A 23,033-nucleotide genomic window follows, 5' to 3' on the forward strand; every position below is an offset into this window, starting at 1 on the left:
AGATGCCCTGGGGACGTGATACTGGAATAAGATGCCTTTGGGTAGAATCACAGAATCACTGAATTGCCTAGATGGGAAAGCCCTTTGAGATCATTGAGTCCAATGATTAACCCAACACTGACAAGTCCCCGACTAACCCATGTCCCTCAGCGCTATGTCTACACGACTCTTCAATCCCTCCAGGGATGGGGACTCCACCACTGCCCTGGACAACCCCTTCCAATGCCTCAGAACCCTTTCAGCAAAGAAATTCTTCCTCACATCCCATCTCAACTGCCCTGGGCACAACTGGAGGCCATTTCCTCTTGTCCTGTCACTGTAACTCCTACTTGAGTAGGAGGTTTACAGGCAGAAAGAAACAGAAAACTTACTCCAAGTATAAGACAAGAGACTTACCCAGGTGCAGACAAACAAGCAGCTAAAAAAAACCTGAAACAATTTTGTCACGTTCATCAGCAGGATAAGTACTGGTCTCAGCACACCAGATGCCTCAGTGCCATCAGCGCTTGTGGAGGCAACAGAGCAAAGCATAAATGCATTCGTTCGAGGGAATTGGGAGGCCAGAACCTGAGTCTTCCAAAGCCCCAGGTGAATGTTTTGCCTTGCTAAGCAAGTCTGCTCGCCTGGTGACGCCAGCTGGGTCTACCCCCAGAGTAGCTGCTGTCAGACCTGAGCTCACCCTTCAGTGAAGCGCTGAACGAGCACCCCTAGGATTTCTGAGTAAAGCATGCTCATCTTCAGAATAATATTCTTCTGAGGTTAGACTCTTTCCTTCAGTTATGTGTGAAATTGCCTCTCGGTACCATGAGAGGAAGATGAGGAAGGGGAAGGAAGTCATCTTGAAACGGGTCTTTTTAAGTCCCACCATGTGCAGTTGTGCTGGGGTCTGAGGAGTCTTTGTCTCTGCTCTTGGTGTGGGTGTGTGTGAGACGAGGTATCTCCACCTCCATCTGCTCCCTCCCTTGGGGCTTCAGAAGTTGTACTCCACCTCCAGAGGAGGTGGGACTGTGCTGTCCCATGTGCTGTCTCGCCAGCATGTGTGAGATAAATGACCAGTTTACCAGAGGAACTGAAATAGGAACCCTGTGGAGGGTATCTACTCCTTTCTGGTGTTGAATCAGTCTCTCCAAGGGCCCTTCCCCACCGGCTCCCCAGTGCATTTTGGATGAATCCAAAGATCTTAGCTTCTTTTCCTATTTAATTGTTCATCTCTAACAGCAGCATACTTAGGCATAAGCCGTATCAATCTAATCACAAACCCCAACAAACCAACAATCATTCGAGTCCTTTATATATTGGCAGGCGAAAGCGAGCCCTCACCTCTTATGCATTCCACATACATATAATTTTTCTGCAACCTTCCTCATCATGAGGAATTCAATACCTGAGACCAAAATTTATGTCAGTAAATCCAGTGTGTAGGTCTGCCCCTTTCCTGAATATTCAAATACGCAGTCACATCAGTGCTTCTCATTTGGAAGATGATGACAAGGGTCATAATTTTATTCTTTATCTCCCACTTCACCTGCTTCTGAATGCAGAAGGGAGGGAGGAAACAGTGTACGGGGGAGCTCGGTGGTGTTGATGACAACCTTGCCGTGCTCAACTGTTCATCTGGCTGTCATGGGAGGATGAGGAGGAGCAAGAAGCACAGCTGAGCATTGGTGCCCTGCAGCCCTGGCTGGCCAGTGCTGGTGAGGTGGTCCTGGCCATGGTGGTGGGAGGGAGATGGTGGGTGTTAGCCCTGCTCACCCCTCCAGCCGCATGGTGCAAAGCTGAAGGGCAAAATCACCACGTCAGGTAAGAAGCCTTCATCCTGGTCAAAAATAAGTTTGATTTCTGAAGATGAGAAAGGTTAAAATTGTGTTTAAATGTCTTGAACTTCCCTCAGGGCCGTGTTTTGTGAAAAGGACAGTGGGTTTTGTTCAGTTGCTTTCCGCTCGCGCTGCATTTACATGCCTAAAAAGATTCAGCTGTCATAGCCCTGACAAGTGCTAAAAAGCTCTTGTTAAGGTCACCGATATCAGAGAAGTCTCTCTCATAAAACATCCCAGTGTATCAGGGCCACTGACACTGGGAACGGGGGCCGATGTCAGACACCGTTTGCTACAGACGGGATTGTGACCCCGACGTCCCGGCGCGGCTGAGCCGGCGCTTTTCTCACCACTCTTCCTAAGGAGAGCTGTGTAACACTGCTCCAGCAGCACGCAGCCACCTCTAAACAGGCATGACCTTTAAATTCAGGCTGAAACCAAAAGATCTGCAGCTGAAAACTAAAATTCTGGGGTTGCCTTCATGTATCTGAGCATTCGGGGAATAGATGTAGCTTAACATGTAAATGCTGGGCTTCCTGCAGAACGCCGCTGCTTTCCAAGATCTCTCATTTCACGCTGTTACCCCTCCATGCCCTGCTGTTCCTATGAAAAGAGTCTCTCTGAGGAAAAGTTTCCCACAGACAGAAATCCAACTGATGTGGTAAAGAAAAAGAAAAAGAAAAAAAACCCAACAAAAACAACAACAGAAAAAACCCAACACTTCTAGTTTAATTTCTAAAATACACGGTGTCCATCTGCAACCTGGCAATCAACATCATCTTTGCCTCTGGTGTGTAGAAAACAGCCCCCTCACCCCTCAGTTTGCTGTGTGCATTCTTTATATATTTATCCTCATCTCTTCAAGCTCCAGGAAGATTTTCCCTCTGTGAAGAGCGATGCTCCAGCACCTTTTGGCATATTCATTTGTGCATCTGTTTTTTCTGTGTATGACCTACTGTGCTCACATCACTTAGCTGTTCTGCACATACAGAGAAAGAGATGTCCAAATGGTTTTTTTCTTAATATTAATGAAAAAATGCCTAAAAAGCCCACGTACAGCAGGTCCCTTCCCTGGAGGTTACAGGTGTGACACACCATCAGCAGAGTCCACTCGCTGCCGTAAGGTTTATTTGACACTTCAAATATCTTCCTTGATATTGCCACCTGGACATCATGATCTTCTGTCTTTAAGGCAACGTATGATGCATTATTGATGGGTGAAGTACAGGACATGTCTGACATTTCTCTAATACCTTGCATTTTTATTCTCTTCTAATTTCAGTTATTTCCCATTCTATGCCACTACCATATAATTCAACATTTTAAGCATATTGTTCCTCACCGTGTCTGCTTATATTTTTAAGCTTGTCCGGTTATTTTGACAACAAGAGACATCATAAATTATGTAAGCAATTTCTCTGCTTACAAGCTGGTCCCAGCCCTGTGCTGCCCCGATAAGAGCAGAGAGACAGAAGCTGCTTTAGTACCAGCAGGACTCGTGTGACTGCACTTCAGCTGTGCTGTGACCAGAGAATAGAGCACGTGGCGTGTTGGAAATGAATTGAAACTACAAAGAATAGGGGAAAAAAAAAAAATAGATCCAAGCCTGGCTGTGGTCTGAGACTCCTCTGAGATTTGGGAAGTGTGATTTGCAGCAATTTAGTCTTGGCGTTGTGGCTGTGACCGTGCCGTGGGCTGTATGTGGTGGAGCCTAGTTAGCACATCAATCCACGTCTAGATATCGTGGTGCTTCATCTCTAAAAGCATCCTGGACGTGGAGCTGGGAGTTCAGGCAGCTGTGGGCAGTGGTGAGTGTAAGAGAGGGCTCTAATCCACGAGGCTTCAAGAAAATCAGGGATGTTGCCTTAAAACCCCTTGGGCAGGGAGGGACCTGAACCTGTCCCACACTTGCTAACGATGCTCCAATTAAGTAGGAAAGTGGCCACAAGCAGCAGCATCTCGGTTCTTATTTGAACTCAAGGAAGAGCAAGAGTCCTGCTATGTCCTTGAAGGAAAGGCAGGCGTTGGGAAGCGATGCCCTGCTCCTCATCTTGGGCTTTTGTTAGACCCCCTCCATGATGTTCGTATTCAGAGGTCAGCCAGTGTGAGGGATCTGCTCCTGAACCTTCATATAAACAATCATTACAGACTAATTGATAATCTTGAGGACTGGCAGCAGTTACCTGAGACAGATGGCCTCTGCTGGGAACCTCTGCCTCTGATAGCTCCAAAACATGACATACGTCTCATTTTTTCAAGAAAGCCTTTACCAGATGGGTTTAATTTAAAGCATGGCCTTTCTCGTTTCTTCCTAGAGGATGGCTAATTAGCTGCAGAACAGATAGCTCTGCTCCTCTCAGGGCAGACAGAAGTGGGTGTTTGATTTCGAAACATTCCTGGGTTTGGTTCCAGCACATCGGTGAGAAGAGATGATGAACTCATTAGAATAAATATCGATAAGTGTATTGAACTTCCCATTATTCTGAATTTAACAGAGCTGGCCAAAAAGAGGCCAATTCTTGAGAAATATGTTGTGAAAAAATATCTCTTTATCTCATTTTTACTTTTGCTCTGCAATGACCAACCCTAGGTCAATTTGTATTATTTCTCATCAGTCCTGTTAGTAGACTGCTGCCAAAATTTGTGGTCACAGCTGAGGAACTGAGAGAGCAGCTCGGAAGAGGAGGTTGAAATGAAGCTCTTGTCTTGCTTTCCGAGGGCTGCCTGCATCAATCCCATTGTTTGCAGCAGTCATTTCCCAATCAATAGCCAGGTTTGTCATTTGATGGCTTATTTAGCCGAGCTCCTGGCGGTCCTTGGTTTGCTGCTTGGAGGAGGTGGCAGCCTCGGGCCGCAGTGGGATACTTCATTCTGTTTTCCTCTTGTGCATGGAAATGGCTCCGAGATTCTTCTCCCTCAGGCAGGAAACCCTGAGAACTCTGGATCTTTTCAATTAGATGCTTTACAAACTGTGCTGGTGCCCAGCCTTGTCTCTCTTCTCTTACACGAGCTATGAAACCCCTCTTCTCCTCCCCTCCCCAGTTCCACTGAAAATGGCTGATTTTTATACACTTTTTACCAGCCTGTCTACGTGGTAGAAACGAGGAATTGTAGCTTATCTTGTGTTATGTAAATATTTCTGTGCTTCTAGAATAAAGGTTTTCTTTCCCTTTGATCCAGCTTTCTTGTAGTCAGTTTAACCTTCAGAAAGAGTCAAGAGAGATTCATGGAGATTGCCAGTGGCGTTATTCCTGAGGAAAACTGGAGAGAGAACAGAAAACTCAAAGTTCCCCATATAAACAGCTTGTTTAGGCAGGGACGGATAACTAAAGGAAAAGGTTGTCTTTCGGTGGTTTTTTAAGCAAATTTTTGCTTAAAATAGCTCATGACCAAATGTAACAATAGCATTTGCCATGTTAGTGTAGCATTGCAAGATGAACGTGGTGCTTCTCCAGCAGGCTGGGAGGTGGCTGTGCCCCATCCCCGTGCCGTGGGCAGGAGCTCCCAATCCCATTCCCTGGGCTCTGGTGGAGGGACAGAGTACGACCATGTGTGGGATGGTGGCAGGGCTGGATCTGCGGCTTTCCCCCAGTACACACACCCCAAAATGGTGGGGAACGTGACCAGTGTCCATCCTGTAATCGTTGGATGGTGTCAATGGAGAAAAGGAAGGGCTTGAGTCTGGTTATGGATGATTTTCTGAACTAAATGGATGTTCCTGGTGGGTTACTTTTCTTAAAACATTAATTACACTTCTTTGGAAGAATGCTGAGAGGGGAGGCAGCTCAGGTGGGGAAAGACCCAGGAGAAGCTGCAGTCTCCAGTGTATTTTGCTCATTAACCTCCTAAGTGGAGGAGACAGTTTGAAATGAGTCTTGAACTTCAAGTATGCTAATGCCAGTGGCCATGGGGCAGAGTGTCGTATAGGAGCATGTACGTGTGATGGAAAAGCTGTAGGTGTGGCTGGGATGGGGTTTGGTGGGCAGCTTTGGTTTGTGGCTGAACTGGGCTCTTTCTGGTACCAACCACTGTGGAGGTGAGGCTGGAGCTTGGCCATGCCTGTGGAGACAAGAAGGGGCTGGTGTGTTGGAGGGGGTGAGGTGCCCATCACACCGTTGCAGGGAGCGGTGTGCTGATATGGCTTCACTGTTCCCCCCCATGCCCTGCCCACCACACGGCATCACCACCATGTCTGCCAGTGCTGGAGCCTCAGAGATGGACATTTCTCCAGCTCACTGGTGTGTCCCCATCTTTGAACAGGCTGTGCAGCACACGGGACCTGACCCCATTCTAGCAGCTACTTAAAGAAATCCTTTCAGTGGTGTCAAGCACTGCTGTGTTAAAACCCAGCCCAGAACCCAAACTCAAAGTTCTTTAGCGATGATGGTCAACCTTGTCAATATGAATGAGCGGGAAATGCTCTCAAATTGCGCTTGAGTTGATAGACAAAGATTAATTATTCATTGTAAATGGAAGAGAAGGGACACTTGGCATAGTTCATAAATGAGAAGGATTGCTGTGGAAATTAAGAAGATTTTACTGGGATTATTTCTATCTTTCCATACCTTTGTGACTGGAGTTCTAGCTGATTGCTTTGGGCTGTGCTGGCAGGGAGGTTAAACGTTCTTTCCAAAAGAAAATTTTAGGACAACTTCAAACTCACACAAGAAGAGGTTGATTCCAGTTTTCACCTCTTCCATAGAGATTTATAATTAGGACCAAAGCACCACTACTAACAGGGAGGGAAAGAAGCAGACAGACTGTAGTTAAAATGTTTAATTAATAGTTAAAAGTGATAATACAGAAGATATAATAGTAGAGACTTTGTTATTTGGTGGTATTTGGGGCAGAAAGAATGATAGCAGAAGGTCTGGCTGAATTCAGGCTTCTGTGCCAATGACCAGGACTATTAGCATGATTTCCTATCTGGAGAAGATGTATACATGGGATTTATACAGGTACTGTATATGTGTTTGCATGGAGGTGTATCCAGTCAGCTGCTAGGACACCTTTGAAAAAAGAGGGCATATATTTAAAAAATAAACCAATGACAATATTGAAGTCGTGGGTGTGAAGGCAAGAAGGGACCACTGCGACCCACCGCCTTGAGCAGCTGCCTGAAGCCTTCTGGTAGCTCCTCTGGAAACACAGTGAGAATGAAACTTGGCTGAGGTTTGTTCTGCCCCGTTCTCTCCTTGTGTAGAAGGGACGATCGATCAGTCAGGGGCTGGTGAAGTTGAGGTAAGGGTTTCATTAGCCTTGGATCCGGCCCTCGGCACTGGGTACTCTGGTTGCTTGAAAATAGGTAATTAATGGCACTTTATTTTTCATGTTTCCAAGGCAACACAAAACCCCAAGACATTGTTTTCCAGTACATGAGGAGAAGCTTTTGGCTGCTGCAGAGTTCCCTTCTGTCTCACGTGAAGCTGCTGTAAAGGTACCAAAGCCATATTTTCTGTTCTTATAATCGATTTACATCCTATATCCAAAAAGTCATGATGATCAGATGCAGCTGATGACATGATCTGTTCTCACTGCAGAAGAACTCATTCAATCAGCTGAGAGCTCTGCTGTTCAAATAGATAATTAGTGTTGTGACAAGTGTAACTTTAAATGCCTCAGTTTGGTGGCAATGTTAGGAAGTGTGACACAAATTATTTGTCTGCTTTAACCATGGCCCCCCTTGGATTGCTAATGAGAGAAATTCTTGTTAAACATGTGTCCTTTTTGATAGACTCCTTTACAGGTCCTCAGCTGGGAAAATGAATTATTATTTGTATCATAAAGGTCATGAAAGAGAGGGCTTTCCCTTATTTTCGCTGCCTCGTTTCTTTTTACCTCTTTAGCTGATGTAACAGGTCATTGCTCATGTTCCAGATCCCCTAAAATGAACTCAGTGGGGAGAGCAATCCTGATGAACACCTTTCCTGCCTGTTGATATTCCTTCTCAATTAATGGGCATGGGGAGAGCATTTAGGTTCTCAAATCTCAGGGGAGGGTTCGCAGCACCTTCCCTGGAGGTGACCAAAAAAATAAATCCATCTGCACTTCCCCTTAGGGCTGCAGAGCAGCAAGTTCAGAGTCTCTGAAAATAAGTCCTTACAGGTGCGTTGAAGAAGCTGCCTGGGTGAGCTGTGACGCTGCAGCAGGGTGGGGAGACCACCAAGGCCCCCCAGTCCCGGAGCAGGAGGATGCTGCGTTAATTGCGCGGGGAGTTGCTCCGGAGCAGAACTGCCACTCACTTGCATTCAAAGGAAGCATTTTGCTCTTTGTGTTTTTATTAACGGCCAGATGGTTTGGTAGCTGGTTTTAGGTCCCACCTTTGACCAAGGGCATGTGAACCCTCACCTTGTGCTGCTGGAGGATTCCAATCCTGGACCCTCAGCTGGAAATGGAGTGGGGAGGTGATGCTGGGTCCTTCTCCTCTTGCAGCTGGGTTATTCTGCATCCTGAGAAGCACAAGATTTGGGAGGCTGGAGGCTCAGCTGGCAGCAAGAAGCTGGACTCTCTCAAAAGTTGTTTTTTTCTGATGAACAATTATGGGATGTCCCTCTGTCCTAGGAGCTGCTTTGAGTTTAAATTACTATGGGCTGAATTAATGAACATCTTGAAGTTCCATCCTTTCTGTGGGCTCCTAATGGGATGCTTTTGATTATTCCTTTTTTCAGCATCTGGCAACGTCTTGATGTTCTCCCTCCCAAAGGGAATTAATAGCCAAGATGGAATGAAGAGCACAGCATAGAAGGCAGGCATGGTCCAGACCTCACAGGACTAATTATGCTCTTACAAGGTAAGAAAATAATCTGAGGTACATTGGGAAGGGAGCGTCTCAGTAATGGTACATGGGGTTACTGGCATGTCTCCTATATTTGTGTGTTTAAAAAAAAAAAGAAAAAGATTTTTCAAAGATACTTTTTGACCTCAAAAAGATCATCAAGGAGCTCAAGAAAAGAAATTTAATACCAAATAAGTTTATCAAGTTTTAGAGATGGGAAAAAGCAAAGGAAAGATGCACATGAAGGTCTTGTGAAATTCTAATACTAAAATGCTCTCATGTACAAACGGCAAAGTCAGAGAGAGTTCAAACCCAAAGCAAGTGAAGAGCAGGGTATGAATGACAACCGGTGCCGTCACAGGCTCTGCAGCATGGCAGGTAAAGCTGCTGTAGGGGACCCGTGAGAGGAAAGGCACAGGGCTGTTTATCGGAGTATCCCACTGTCGGGGGGGGGAACGTTTTGATGCGGCTGATGAGAGGCAGGACAGAGTCAGAGGACTGGCAATACACAGCCACCGTCAGCAAGAGGAAGACATGGAAACAGGCTCCAAACTGGTGACAGGCTGGGGTTATTTCAGACTGCCAGTTATCTGTAGTTGTGGAACGTGTACTTCTGCACAGATACACACGTGTACTCCGAGGGTGCCTCCTAGAGATGGCTGTGTTCCCCTGGCAAAGGTGAGAAGCTACCTGCTACCAACTGCGCTGGCTCCAGACGTGATGGGAAGTGTGGGGTGCAGAGCAGTTCCCTGCCAAGAGGCCGGGCAATGGCGGTGCAGCTCCTGGCAGGACCGAAGGTCTGTCCTGGAGAGGTTGTCATCTGCCAAGGGCAGCGTGGGGACACACACCCATCTGGGAGGGCTGCCAAGGCAGCATCTGTCTGCATCTCCTGGGCCTGCAGCCAGTGCTTCCTGCTGGAGTGGGAGCGACCAGTCCCACTGACGCTAACGAGGTGTCCATGTCCTGAGCTGACCTTGGGAAAGGCTTCCAAGCCAAAGGTGAGACGTTCATAGCACCTCTGAGAAACAGCCCCCGTACATGCAGGGTGCAGGCAGCCTCTGCTCTCCGCTTGCAGAGGCTGTTGAAATAGATGTTCAGCTTGGAAAAAGATAAATGTCTCTGGGTTCTTCACAGGCTGCACATCCCGCTTCCCGGCGAGACCCAAGCTGTACGCGCACCAGGGAGGCAACGATGAAGTGTGGAAAGTCTTGGCAGAAAAGCTTTTCTCTAAGAGGGTAAGACAGATAGCTCGAGCCACAGTGCAGTGGTGTTCCAGCCCCCACATCGTGCAGCCCCTTGCGCTCTGTGTGCATCAGGTTTCAAGAAAAGTAGTGCCCAGCTCGCTAAAACACCAGCACCATATATTCAGTTATATCTCTGCTAAACATACCCTTTTTTATTGCTTTTCAGGAGTTCAGAGCATTAGCATAAAACAATCGAGGAGGCTGTTTTTCCTAAGAGAGCCGAGTGCCTGTTTACAAACTCATTTTATTTTCACAATATCCCATTGCTGTTCATTTCAGACAGAAAGCTGTCAGATTAATGCACTCCCTCACGCAGGACAGCTTGCTTTATTGCCCGTTATTAAGATATAACATATATCACCTGACAGGCACTGCCCACTTCTGCATTCCACCAGTGAAAGGCAAATTAAGTAGAAAATGGAGATCTCCAGTATTTCTTACGGCTAAAGTGATATTAGTTTTTAACTCATTTTGTATTCATAGAGGACCCCGCATGTTTGCACCATATCTGACAGAGTAAACTGTCCAAAGAAAAAGGGGTTTTAAAATTCTTATACCAGCTATTCTTATACCTCTGAGAAATTCAGACTTTAGAAACATAGGAGTCATCAAGTCCCCTTGTATGAACAGGTGGCGTGAGAAACACTTCAGAAAACAAATCTCGGGGGAATAGTGGTGCAGGGAGAGAAATTTTAAACCCAGGCCTAAAATAACCCAACAAGCATCCCTCACCCTCCAGACCTCCACATCTCAAACCACAGCATTCCTGTCGCCTCTGGTACTGGCTTCTAGTGAAACCCATCACAGCTTCCAGAGGAGGCACACGGAATTGCAAACATTTTTTTTAAGCTCTATGTGCATATCCAGCTGCCCTCCTTGCAGCACCCACCTCCCACCCTAAATGCCGTAGGGTCCCCGAGAAAAGCCTGACTCATCGCTTCCCCGCTCCCCCCTGCTCCTCCTCTACCTCCTCCTGGCTCTTGGCTTTGCTCTTTGGTAGCCTTCAGCAGTACTGAGCAGCCTGGAGGAATGCAGATACACTTCTGGACAGTGTATTAAAAAAAACCCCACCACCACTTTACAATAGTGTTTTCCTGAAAACTGTGACTCAAGCCTGCTATTCTTTCTTACTGCATTTCAAATAACAGCAATTGCAAGTGATAAAGTGCTGGCTATTTTTGGTGCAAGTACAAGTGGAATGGCAGAAATACCTTCCCCCCATCCGCAGTTCCAGTCACACAACCGACGCTATTCACATTTTTCATTATAATTGCCCTTTTTTTTTTTTTAAACCTTTTTTTTTCCTTTCTTCCCAGGACTGAATTGCTACTTGGTTACTCACAGAAGCTGCTCTGGAACAGCCTAGGGGAGGTGGGCTGGCTCTGGGACCTCTCACCTTATCCCTTACTGGCTCTTCAGCTTTTCCTTCTATACTTTTCCGGTAAGATCTTATTTTTTTTTCCAACTCTCCCTGGAGAATGGAGTCAGTTTTATTACCACAAGTAAACATTAACTGAATTAACGTGAGATGAGGAACACACAGAGGTCAGTTTAAAGGAAGACTAATCTGAACACTGGGGGAAATACAGAGCAAGGCAGATGTTACAAGACACCTAGAACCATCTGAAAGGGAAAACTCCATTTATTCAAGAAAAATTCTTCCAGTCTTACCTCTTGCATATATATTGGTAAACATATTGGGATTATTATTAACCTTTATTGCAGCATCTGGATCAGCTCCCTGTTCTGTAGGTAGAAGCTGTGCTTTAAAAGCTTAAAATACACAGTTCTGGTTTGCCTGTGCTCCCAGGGAGAAGGTTTTAGTGCTTGAAAGTCTCTGGCTTTCCGGGAAGCTGCAGTATGTAAGAAACGGGTAATTTGCAGGGGAGAACTGGCCATGCAATATAATTCTAGTGAGGTAATAAATTGTTATAAAGAACTAACTCTTCTTCAATATTACATTATTTTTTTTCACTTCAGAGGAGAGGAAACAGCCTAGTTGTATAGATGGGAAAGCGAGGTGGCTTTTTATCCATCGCGCTGCAAACCTGTGGGCAGAGGGAAAGCTCAGAAGCTCGAGTACAACCCAACCCCAGGTCCCTGCCCCTTCCCCAGGCACGTCTAAATCTGGGGTGAGACCGGGATGTGTTTATGACCTTACTCCTCCTCTTCCTCCTGCCCTGCCCTGCTTTCTGCAGAAACAGGCCTGGGCACGGTTGTTAGGATTTTAGTCTCAGGGCAGCACAGCTACTGCGAGGGAAGCCGCTCCTGTCCTGCCAGGAGGTGCCAGTTAGCAGAAATATTGTGGAGAACACAGATGAGGGTTTTGAGATGGAGTAAAACCCCACGTGTGCAAATATATAATATGGACAAGCAATACTACTTTGAAATATTCTAGTATCCCTCAATGTAATAAATATTTTATTAGAGTAATAGAAAAAAATGCATACAGATAACCATAGGATACACACACAACTGGAAGTTTAAGGATAAATTTCAAACTTTTCAATATGAAACAAGGTACTCGGTACGCATCTCATGGAGATATATAACTAGAAATTAAATAATACAACGTAAGCGCGTGAAAATGACAATACAGGAACATGGGCTAGAATTTAGTGAAACAAGAACAGAAAGATTCACCTTTTGTTGCATGAAACATAACTACATATATACTAGTAACACCTCGTTTCCATCTCCCACCCGCCCCCCCCCATTTGCAAGTGTCTCAAACATCACTGGTTAGCCACATTGAAAAGCAACTAGCCATTTATAACTATGTATGTACAGTATATACAGATCTTGCTTACTTCAACAGTTACCATGTATTTTTCATCTGGATGTGATACTAATAAGGTAATTTGTTATTTGAATGCATATCTAGGTCTTTTTTTCTACAGTGCTACCATAATTTCATTAATCTTGGCTCTCTCCCTTTATATTTCTGTATGTTGTAATAATATGGTTAAGATTAAAAAAACCAACCAACCCCTCTTTAAAAGGCTACGCTCTATGTCACACGAACACTTGCTCTACTGTGTATGTGGGCAGCTCTCTAATAGGTGTCTAAAAGGCTTGATTTGACTAAACTCACAACAGTACATGTCAAATGTACCAGGTTTAATGTATCTTTAATATATTGCTAGGTAAGAAAGCACAGATTTCTCTAGAACTGCAAGCCTGAGGGGTCTTTGTGAATTTTTTTTTTAAATTATAACCTATAGTATTGCCATAAACTTACCAGAATCATGTGACAATAATGGGGTGCATTCGAGTGCCAGAGCAGGTGAAATAGTTTTGAATTGGTTAAAGAGCAGCAGGAAGGAGAGGTATGAATGTAACATGGAATTAAGGATGAGTTTATAGTGCAGTAGACAAAAGAGCAAGATAATTTGGAGCTGCATATCTGGAAGCACCACATCACAAGGGAGGGAGGTGGTAGAAGTCCCTTTTCATAAGGCCATGGTGCAACTGCATTTCAACTGGGCACTTTTGTTAGTGAAACACACTGACAGGAGTTCAGAGAAGGGCAATAAAAATGATCCTGGAGGTGGGAGAACGTGGTTATGAATAAAGAACCTGGTTAAGAAATGTAAGGTGGGGATATAAGGAAATTAACTTTGAAGTCTGTTGATGGAGAGGAAGGTTAGGTGCTTGAAAAGGTAAGTACACTGCGAGAAAAGAGAGAGCCTTCTTTGAAACACAGCTGGGAATTCATTTATTTTCTTAAGCGTAGTGTGGAAGCCCTGCCTCACAGACACCCTGGTGTGGACTGTGCAAAACTAACATCCATACCGTGACTTTTCTCTACCTTCCAGCTTGGATTTCTTGCTAGATTTAGAATAACTTTTATAAAAAGGGCAGTAAGAAAATGGATCCAAACCTACTGGATTCTGACGGTGTCTTAAGAACGGCCGCTTGGTTGGTGTGTTATCATCCGACTGAAACGCCGTGTCTCTGATTTCATCTTTCATATGCAGAATGATGGTATCATAACAACACAGATCACACCCCAAATAATTCAGTGTCACTGCAAAAATGGAGCTTCTCACTGAGCTAAGCTCTACCTCCCAACTCTGCTCACAGCGCCGTTGCTCTCCCTCTCTCTTACATTGTGTCTGAAGTATGTAATATGTAAACTCCTTTGGTTCAAGTATTAAGGCATTTTAGATTCCTTTTTCAAGGATTTGCTAAACTTCACTTAATATTTTTATTTCAACCTACAGTGAATTATAAAGAATGTAAAAACACGTCAGGATAGAAGAAAAACATGCATTAACCACTGCAGTTTTTTAAAAAAAGCACTTTTTCTGAAGTAACTTATCCCTTTTTTTTTTTTCCCCCCAGCAAATGAAAATGTATCATCACAACACTGAATTAAGAGTCAAGGAAAATATTGTTGGTAAGAAGCTGGATACACTGAAGATATTCAAGACTGATGAACCAGAACCTCTTGCATCCATACCTGCGACAAATGAGAAAAGGTCAGGATTAAATGAAAGCATGAGTAAGTATTTGCTCTGTCAAATTATTACTCTTCCTAGATGCTAAGCAAAAAATTATTGTAATTTTTTATTTTTGATAAGCAATTAAAATTTACAAAAATACACTAAATACTTTTAAACCACAGAAATGTATTGCAAAATGCTGATAATGTATGAAGGGTCTCACTTTCAAGGTAGTAATAAAAAAGAGGAGGAAAGTAAAAAAAATCTAATGTTTTTAATACCAATTTACATGGTAATTTACCAGTTCAATAGAATGAAGTTTGTCATGCATAAGGGCATGAAGACTGTTAATTGCTTTTCATTTTATTACCTTATTACCATACAACATACAAGCATTAATTCTTTTTTATTCTCCCTATCAATAAGGACTCAATTCCTGCAAAGACAACCCTGTGACAACTGCTGGGTGTCAACTGCAAATTTAGTCATGATTCCCTAGGCTAAGGCAGAGAAACAAACATCTCTCCAGTGCCATGGCTGATGTGAAGGAGGTTCTGATATTGGCTGGGGACCCTACACAAGCATGTAAAAAATAATTGTGAACGTACTAGCTAGTCTGGGAATGAGGATCTGATCGCTGCTAGTGCCGTCGCCACCAGCAGTTGTTGCTTTTACTTCTATAACGTAATCTTCGTTGAACTGGAGCACAAGTTCAGCCGTTGTCTTCTCCGTGTTCAGCACGTTCATGCTGGTCTGACTGCTGGTCCTGTACAAAACCTGCAACACAGGCACCGAGCTGTAGTGCGTCACTTCTTCCCCTGGGACCTGAGCAGCAATTTTTATTTGTGTTCCTTAGAAACAAGGTTTCAGTCTTTAAAAAAGACAGGGTGGGAGAAAAGATCTGATTTTTGGTTACTATTATAAGGCAGAATTACATGTAAAGAAAGAAGGTAACATTAATGAAGCTCTTCTATTCCAGCTTTAATCTAAAATGGCACACTGTATAATGGTAACAAATGAATAATATAGTCTGTGAAGTATCTTAATGTATTGTTCTATAAATTATCCCACCATTTGGAATCTGTCATTATCTAGATCAGCATTTTATGCTAATTTGGGAAGGATTCTTATGCCAATACATAGTTTGGGAAGGATAGAACTAATCAACGCTACAGACTATGTTGGAAGATGTTCTGTGAGTGCTGAGTGATGATTCTGTCATGAAGCTGAACGGGATTCAGTGTCTCATGTTTTAAAGAACAGCAGCTACATCTGACCAGCACAGCCCGCTGCTCAGTACCAGCAGGGGTTGAAGAGCAACATCAGCCTCTCTTCTGCCCTTGCTGAGCCCGAAGGGTGCCTAGTGCCAGTGGTGAGCGTAGGTATAGAGAGTTTAAAAAAAATACGTGGATCCAATGATACATGGATCCAATGCAGTTACCTGGCAGAGAATCACAAATGTGACCAGCAGGTAAGCTTGGGAGTTTCCCATTGCAAAAACCAGCAATCCCAATTCCCCCAAAATAAGGGCAATAATGATGAAATGGGAAAAAAAAAATAAAAATGCAAAGCCACTGGAATTACACACGCGCTGTCACCCTGGGGACACACTCCCTAGTGCCATGGCTTGCTGTAAAACACCCTGGGAGGGACACAAGTGAACAGCTCACTTCCACAGTGACCGCGCTACGGCTCTGGATTTCAGTGTCATTTGTTGGCTCTTCTCTTCCTGGTGAACCAGCCTTAGTTAACTGCAATGCCCTGGCCTTCTGGGATAAAACCAACCCTCTAAGTGCTTTACTTCAGTAAAATTAACCAGCATTATCCAAAATCTTGTGTACTTTGTACTTAGGGGAAGATGCAATTCTTGTGGGAGACAAAGTATGCAGTTTGAATCTCTACCTGGTATGTTTTTAGCTCAGCTACTGTCTATGAAACCAGGTGGCTTATCTAAGCTGTAAACATGTCTTTCTTGCCAACAGAACTCAGAACACGGCACAGTCAGATCTTCAGCATAAATCTTTTATGCAGGAATGTATCGTGTAGGATCCAGCTGTATGCAGCTCATCAAGAACATCCTCAGCTATTCTCTTAAACATATTTAAGATATATGACATATTTAAATACCTGTACATTTGTGTGCTGCTCAGACTTAGAGTAGATGTAGCAATGTAATTTCTATCAAGATGATGAGCATGTCCCACAGTAGGTAAGAAGAAAAAAGGTTTAAGAATATCAGTTTGATATATGTGGTATTAATAAATATACCTGGCCAGCAGTGGGAACTATACCCATCAGATAAATCTTGCATTCTGTATTCTTATAAATATGTAACACTTACCCAAATGTGTTAAGTACATGTTATACCACCCAAGGGTTATAGATTTGGGTAAGTGGGATCCCAAGAGCTGGCAGCAATGCCTGCAGCTCCTGGCTTTGTTTGCATGAGGAGGAGAAGGCACGTAATGTACCATTAATGGTAAAAGGATCACGGTTTATGAGATGTTGTTAGAATTTGATTTAAATTGGTCAAAAGGAGACACTACTGAAATGGTTTAGATGTGGTGTTGTGCATCCTCTGAACTTACTGCCTTGCAAATAAGAAAAAGCAAACTGTGGATTGCTTTCAGGTATTCTGGTCTGTTTCCATTTACCTTATACCCAGTCACCTCGGACTCATTCTCCATAGCTCTCACTTCCTCCCAGCTGAGGATCACTCTGGAGTCGGTGACATTCCACATAACGTTTCCTGGCGGTTGACTGGGTGCTTCAAATACATAATAAAAGCATGACTTTAATTTAATTGGCATTAGTGATTTATTCTACAGTAGGAAATAATAGCTGAGGTAATTGACTGTCATTACGTGTCGGATGCAAAAGCAACTCGAATGCAGCCTCGTCATTTGTACACTTTATGGTTCAGAGACTAAATTGGAAAAACAGAAGGAAGAAGAAATAGAATGGCACATAATGTTATTTCTGAAGTTGCATTATCTGTTGATGGTCCTTCATTAAATACAACCAAACAATAGCATATGTCTTAGGACAGGGGTGATCAATTAGAACAAACTCTAATGAAACCAATGATGGTAACAGACAATTTCTAGTTTTAGTATATTGCCAAGAATAAGCAAATATTTCACAATAGATGACTTGTTAGACAAATTTAGTCTTAGTGAATATTCAAATTTACACACCATGCTGATTTACTTTTACATGGTTGTGATGTAAAAATATTTGACAGATTTGTTTTCTTCTTCTTTTAACTTGAGGCATGATTTTGAACCGCAGTCTGTACCATTTCTGTATCTGCAGTTGGAACAATAGTGGGCTTCAGCCAAGGAAATCTATTGGGGTTTTTGTTCATTAACAATCCGAGACTCTTTATTTTCAAAAGGAGCAGTAGGCTTTTGGCTGTACACTTTAATATATCTCGAAACTGCCAAGCTTTCAGGAAAGGAGAAAGGTAAGTACAAACCTCTTAAGATGCCTCAAGTTGGTTTCCCAGAAAATGGGTCATGCAGTGACAGTCAGCGATTAAAATCTTTTCTAAATGTGTTAAGGAAAACAATTTACTGTTGCTGTCACCTAGTGGAGGCAACCGCTGCTTAGGTGGACCACGCTACGCTTTGATGCTAAAAGTTCCAGTATTAAACACTGACAGGGGATTTAAAGACTCCTATGCATATGTGCTAATGGGTTTTGTTTTTTTTTACCTCTTTTATTTTTAAACTCTTTCACTCAGGTAGCTCCCTACCTTCTTTCCATGAGCAGTCAGGTCAAAACCCACCTGATTATACTTCTTAACACAAAGTAGACACAAAAATGTAAGAGTGAGACTTAAAAGAATTATTCTAAAGTCAAACAACCACTCACAGATACTTTTTTTTTTTTAGTATTTGCCTTGTTCTATATACTAAATTGGATTTAACCTGATGCACTAATAGCCACTTTTTGTTAAATGTAAGAAGAGATTGTTCTACTCCTGAGAATTATGTATTACAATATATATGAATAGTTTTCCCACTAAGGTATTAAACCTGAATTTCAAAATAAAGGAGACATTCTTTTAAAGCCACAACAAAATATTAATGTCATCAGAAAAAAATGAAGAGTAATTCTATATAAAGAGCTGTAAGCTGCTATCTACCACTTGACTTATGGAAGTGATTCAGAGGCTCCAATTCACTTCAGATTCCAAAATCTCCAATAATCTCCAGTGTTCAGAACTGCAGAACTTCATTTGTCACAGGCCAGATCCTGAAGCACCATGTCACGTAAGTACATGTCCAGTGCTAAGTGTGCACATGGCTACATGGGTTTCTCTGAGACTCCTCAGGTGCTTACAGTTGGTCATACACACTAGTATCTCCACGAATTAGAAACGATGGAGAGAACATTTTGTTGTATTTTAAAACCTTCTAAATATTTAATAATTGTAACATCTTGCTTTATAAACTTAGGCAAGTCTTCCCCAGTTACTTGCCATTTTATAAAACAGTATTTTATAAAACAAAACTACACTTGTTATTTTGGGCTAGGAATACAAATATTTATTTCAAATATAAAAGCAAAGATACTTTAATGGTCAAAGACTAACACTGAATCATCAATCTTGAAATATACTGCCAATTGAAGTTAAGTATTTGTATTTCTTCATATGGTTAATAGTTACTAAGAATCATCTTGTAGGTCACGTGGTGAATGTAAATGCAATGTGCATGGACACTGTTCACAGTGAAGAACACTTCGATCACAAATATTCACATTAAGGTAGAAACTGGGACTGATCAAAATTCACACATTTGAATGAGAAAAAATCAGTTTCTACTGCAGCAGTACATAGAATTACTTGTCTTAGTTAATTCAACTAGTAGTTAGCAAAATCCTTCAGACTGACTGCACTGCAGTGGTTTTGCTCTATTCACCAGCAAGATACATGGACATAATGTAACTAATATTTTCTTTTTAATTATTTCAAATAGCAGTGATCTTCACTAAGGGCCTGATCCAGATCCTGTTCAAATCAGTGGGATCAGGTGCTCGTCCAGTTCTTGTTCACACATCCCAAAGACAGGTGGTCACTAAAAAAAAGGACTGAAATAATCACTGAGCTGAACAGGCTGGCGCAACCTCTAGTGAGCACTAATTAGAGAAAACTATTTATCACACATCAGGTACAGGCTCCAGGCAGTGACTGACTTTAGAACAGCCAGTTCATGGTAACTATTCATATAATACATTCAAACTCCAGCAAATCTGTGAATCTGAGTTGGTTTAGTCCTCAGTGACAGTGCGTGAGACTTGTTTCTGCATATAATTTCTGATAAACTAGCTTATTTCATAATACCGATTATACAACTGCTTTTGGTAGGAATATGTTAATGACTATTCCAGGGAATTTGACCTTTCAGACTGATTTAATTGTACATTCTTGTGAGTCTGACAGAAATAATTCAAGATTGATGACCCTGATTCTGAGTTGTATTACAATGCAAGAGCATACTAAAAATATTTCAATTTGTAGAAAAATTAGTGCAGCCTTTGACAATCTGTTCTCTAGCTTAATTTCTCCTTTTAATAGTAAAGTGGCCTCTTGTGTAATTTGTTCAAGGGGAAACAATGGACATGAAGGATTGTTTTGCATGAATTGTATAAGGATCATTGCATTTCAAAAGCTGTGCCCTAGAGAGCCTATAAATATGTTATAAAACCCTGAAAAATTCAACAAGTTGCTGGTTTTTCGGGTTTTTTTTCCCTTCCAAATAACAGAAGTCTTTCTTTTAAAATTCTTCCAGTCACTGGAAGAATAATAAAGGTTCTGTGCAGAAATTATGTATCTATCTTCAGCTCCACTAGCATAGTTGAGTTTTTACTTACCCTGCTGAAGTAGCAGAGGGTAGAAAATGGAAGAAGATCTGTGCTCGATTTAATTGTGTAACTCCTCTCTCTAGTCTGTATGAAAATTTAGGTCATTTATCCATATTGTGATTCCCAGTAATGCACCTGTTTTTCATTTCCCTGCAAGTGCTAACACACCATTATGTCTACCCCCCACTTCCAATTCAAGATACTTACGTGTCTTTTTTGTGGTAGCATTTACGGTGGCACTAAAGGGACCTGCTCCAGCACTGTTATAAGCACGGACAGCTGTGTAATATGCCAAGTTGCTCTTCAAACCTGTTATTCTTATTGATGTCTCATTCCCTGCAGCTTTTACCCTGTTTGAAGATTCTTCTTTTCCACCATTATTCCAGTATCTAACCTAGTAGATAGAGAAAAAAATACATTTAAAATCTTGCATGGAATGGACTGTTCCCCCACAGCATTGCATTTGACTCCTTTAAGTGCATTTTTTTCCTCAGCTGAGAAAGGTAGAAATCTATTAAAGTTTCAAAAATATTTTTACTATGTAAAAAAAACCCAGTCTTATCCATCTGCTTTTCACACTCGCAGCTCTTTTTTAGTATGACTGTAGGAAAAAGGAAACTGAAATATTAGATCTTGCTTGGATTAAAAAATGACAAGAGGAAAACCATTAGTTCCTCTAAAAAGTAAACAAGCTGAACTCAGAAAACTGTATCTTACAAAATAGTTTCTTTGGAAGTAAACATAATTCTGAAAAAATACGTCAGTTTGAAAACCCTGTTAGACAGACACGTGACTACCAGCACAGGAAGCAAAACACAATTTCATTCTGTGTTCTTTGTTTTCAGAGATACTCAGAAGAAAATATCCTTCTTCTGGGTGTGGGTGGGGCAGGGAGAAAGCACGAAACGTGGTAATCTTGTGAACTTGTGCTGCTGTCCTGCAGCCTGCACCACCCTTCTGGCTCATGGTCCTTTACCAACGTGAGTGTATTTGAAATGAGTTTACCTCATAGCCCAGTAACCTTCCACTGCTCATCTTCCAGGGAATGGCTTTCCATGAGACCTCGATGACTGAGGATGACAGACTTGTTGCAGATACCCCGGAGGGTGCTATGCTAGGCTCTGTATTCAGATATAAAAAAGAAATGAGAAATGATCAGGTGGTGATGGTGGAAATAAAGAGAGATGTCCATACTAAAAGTGATCTAATTTCTATTAACTGTGGCTGTATTCTCTGATGAAACACCTCATGTTTAGTATCTGCAGATAACTCAATCACATACCTTCTTCAGCTGAAAAAACTGTGGTTACTGAACTAAATGGCCCTTCTCCTTTGTTGTTATAGACACCAACTTTGACTTCATATGGTGAAAAGGGCAAGATGCTTTCATTCCTAAAGACATATCTGGGTGTGTCAGGAGAGGTGACCACAGTCTGTATCCAAGTTGTGGTGCCAAAGGGGCGGAAAGCAACAACATAGCCAAATCCTTCTCCGTTTTGTAATTCTTCAGGGATGGGCTGTGAGAAAAGTACCAGACAAGAGAAGTGAGTGATGCTGCACACAGCACTGGACACGTTTTGCAGACAGAAAGTACCAGCAGACTAAGGAACATGATTGTAACCGGGTTCTGGTACTGAATTTGGGATCATTCCATTAGCAAATTAACTCTGGTACAGCAGAGCAAAACACGTTCCTTTGAACCTATTTTAAGGTTTGCACTTCAAGAAGAGAACAACTTACAAATACATTCCTTGTTTTCCACCAAGTACACTGTTTTAAGACACTCTTCAGTAAATACAAGTTTTTTTTTTTTCAATTTCACAATCCATACTTCATAAAAAATTAATAATTGCTTAGTCAACTGTTCCAGAATCCAGTACTACCTTTGTACAGTGGCTTATACCTTCCTCTGATGTGATTATGATGAGGTAACCACACAGAGTAGTCAGTTAGTGACAGAATGTTAACATTTCTGAAACTAATTTAAAAGGGGATCCATGATAATAAAGTGGCATTTGATTGTTTTTATTGGCTAGCAGACACAGCCAGAGTTAATGGTAAGAAAACAAGGACTGCAAATTTACACTGAAAAGCATAATTCTTTGCTCATATTGCTCAACCTTTGAGCAGTACCCCTTCCTCTTCCCCCACCCTCCTCCTCCTTTTTTAGCATTAACATTTGTTTGAGAACAGAAGCAATTTCAGACAAAGGAACTAAATTTCCTCCTGATTGCTGTTTAGCACAGTCACACAGGAAAGCAAGGGAGGGAAGGCAAACGTGCATAGCTCACATTACAGAATGTTACCGAGCACATATACATCCTAGAGGAGAAGCTGCTGCAGCCAGGGAAATTCATCTTTTAAGAAGAGTTTGAATGAAAACAATCATTCCCTGAAGAAAATTGCTTGCCAGAAAACTTACATCCCATGTTATGACCAGTTCAGACCTGCTGCCTCCTCCCCCACTGACTTCAGATGGGGGAATTTCAGGAGCTGTGAAAAGGAAACATAGAGCTGTCTATGTAGTGGAGATAGAAGAGATGATGACATCATGTAACATTAACCCCATGCTCTGAAGCTAACCCACTTTGCTTTGGCAAATGAAGGCAAATGCCTCTGAGCCAGGCTGGGCAGCTCTGGAAAGCCCCAGCCCCATCCTACATTCATCTGGTTGTTCTCCATCACTGGTACAGGCAGACATTTTTCTGAGGACCTGAAGAACCTCACTATCTCACAGACTGAACCCTGTACGCTAATGCTTATGAACTAAAAGTTGGAGGCACGCTTCACTTTCTTTTTAATAGGTTTAACTTATGCAGATGCACTGGGCAAGGGCCTCACTCCAAGTAAACTCCTGGGGTTTTAATCGATGTGCTCTTCC

At 42.5% G+C, this 23,033-nt stretch overlaps 1 protein-coding gene across 1 annotated transcript in view; it reads right to left on the reverse strand.

Moving 5' to 3' along the window:
* Positions 1-14,197: 14,197 nt before the first annotated feature.
* The window catches only part of CNTN3 (contactin 3), an 89,659-nt gene continuing 80,823 nt past the window's right edge, over positions 14,198-23,033 (reverse strand). The window contains exons 14-20 of the mRNA XM_010166296.2: positions 22,575-22,645; positions 21,435-21,669; positions 21,158-21,273; positions 20,360-20,546; positions 16,936-17,048; positions 14,890-15,058; positions 14,198-14,298 (exon numbers count right to left, since the gene is read on the reverse strand). Of these exons, the coding sequence (XP_010164598.2) occupies positions 14,198-14,298; positions 14,890-15,058; positions 16,936-17,048; positions 20,360-20,546; positions 21,158-21,273; positions 21,435-21,669; positions 22,575-22,645 (992 nt within the window). The remainder of the gene's footprint in view (positions 14,299-14,889; positions 15,059-16,935; positions 17,049-20,359; positions 20,547-21,157; positions 21,274-21,434; positions 21,670-22,574; positions 22,646-23,033) is intronic.

This window comes from Antrostomus carolinensis, unplaced genomic scaffold (assembly GCF_000700745.2).
Source record: "Antrostomus carolinensis isolate BGI_N321 unplaced genomic scaffold, ASM70074v2 scaffold9334, whole genome shotgun sequence".
NCBI classification, from domain to species: Eukaryota; Metazoa; Chordata; class Aves; order Caprimulgiformes; family Caprimulgidae; genus Antrostomus; species Antrostomus carolinensis.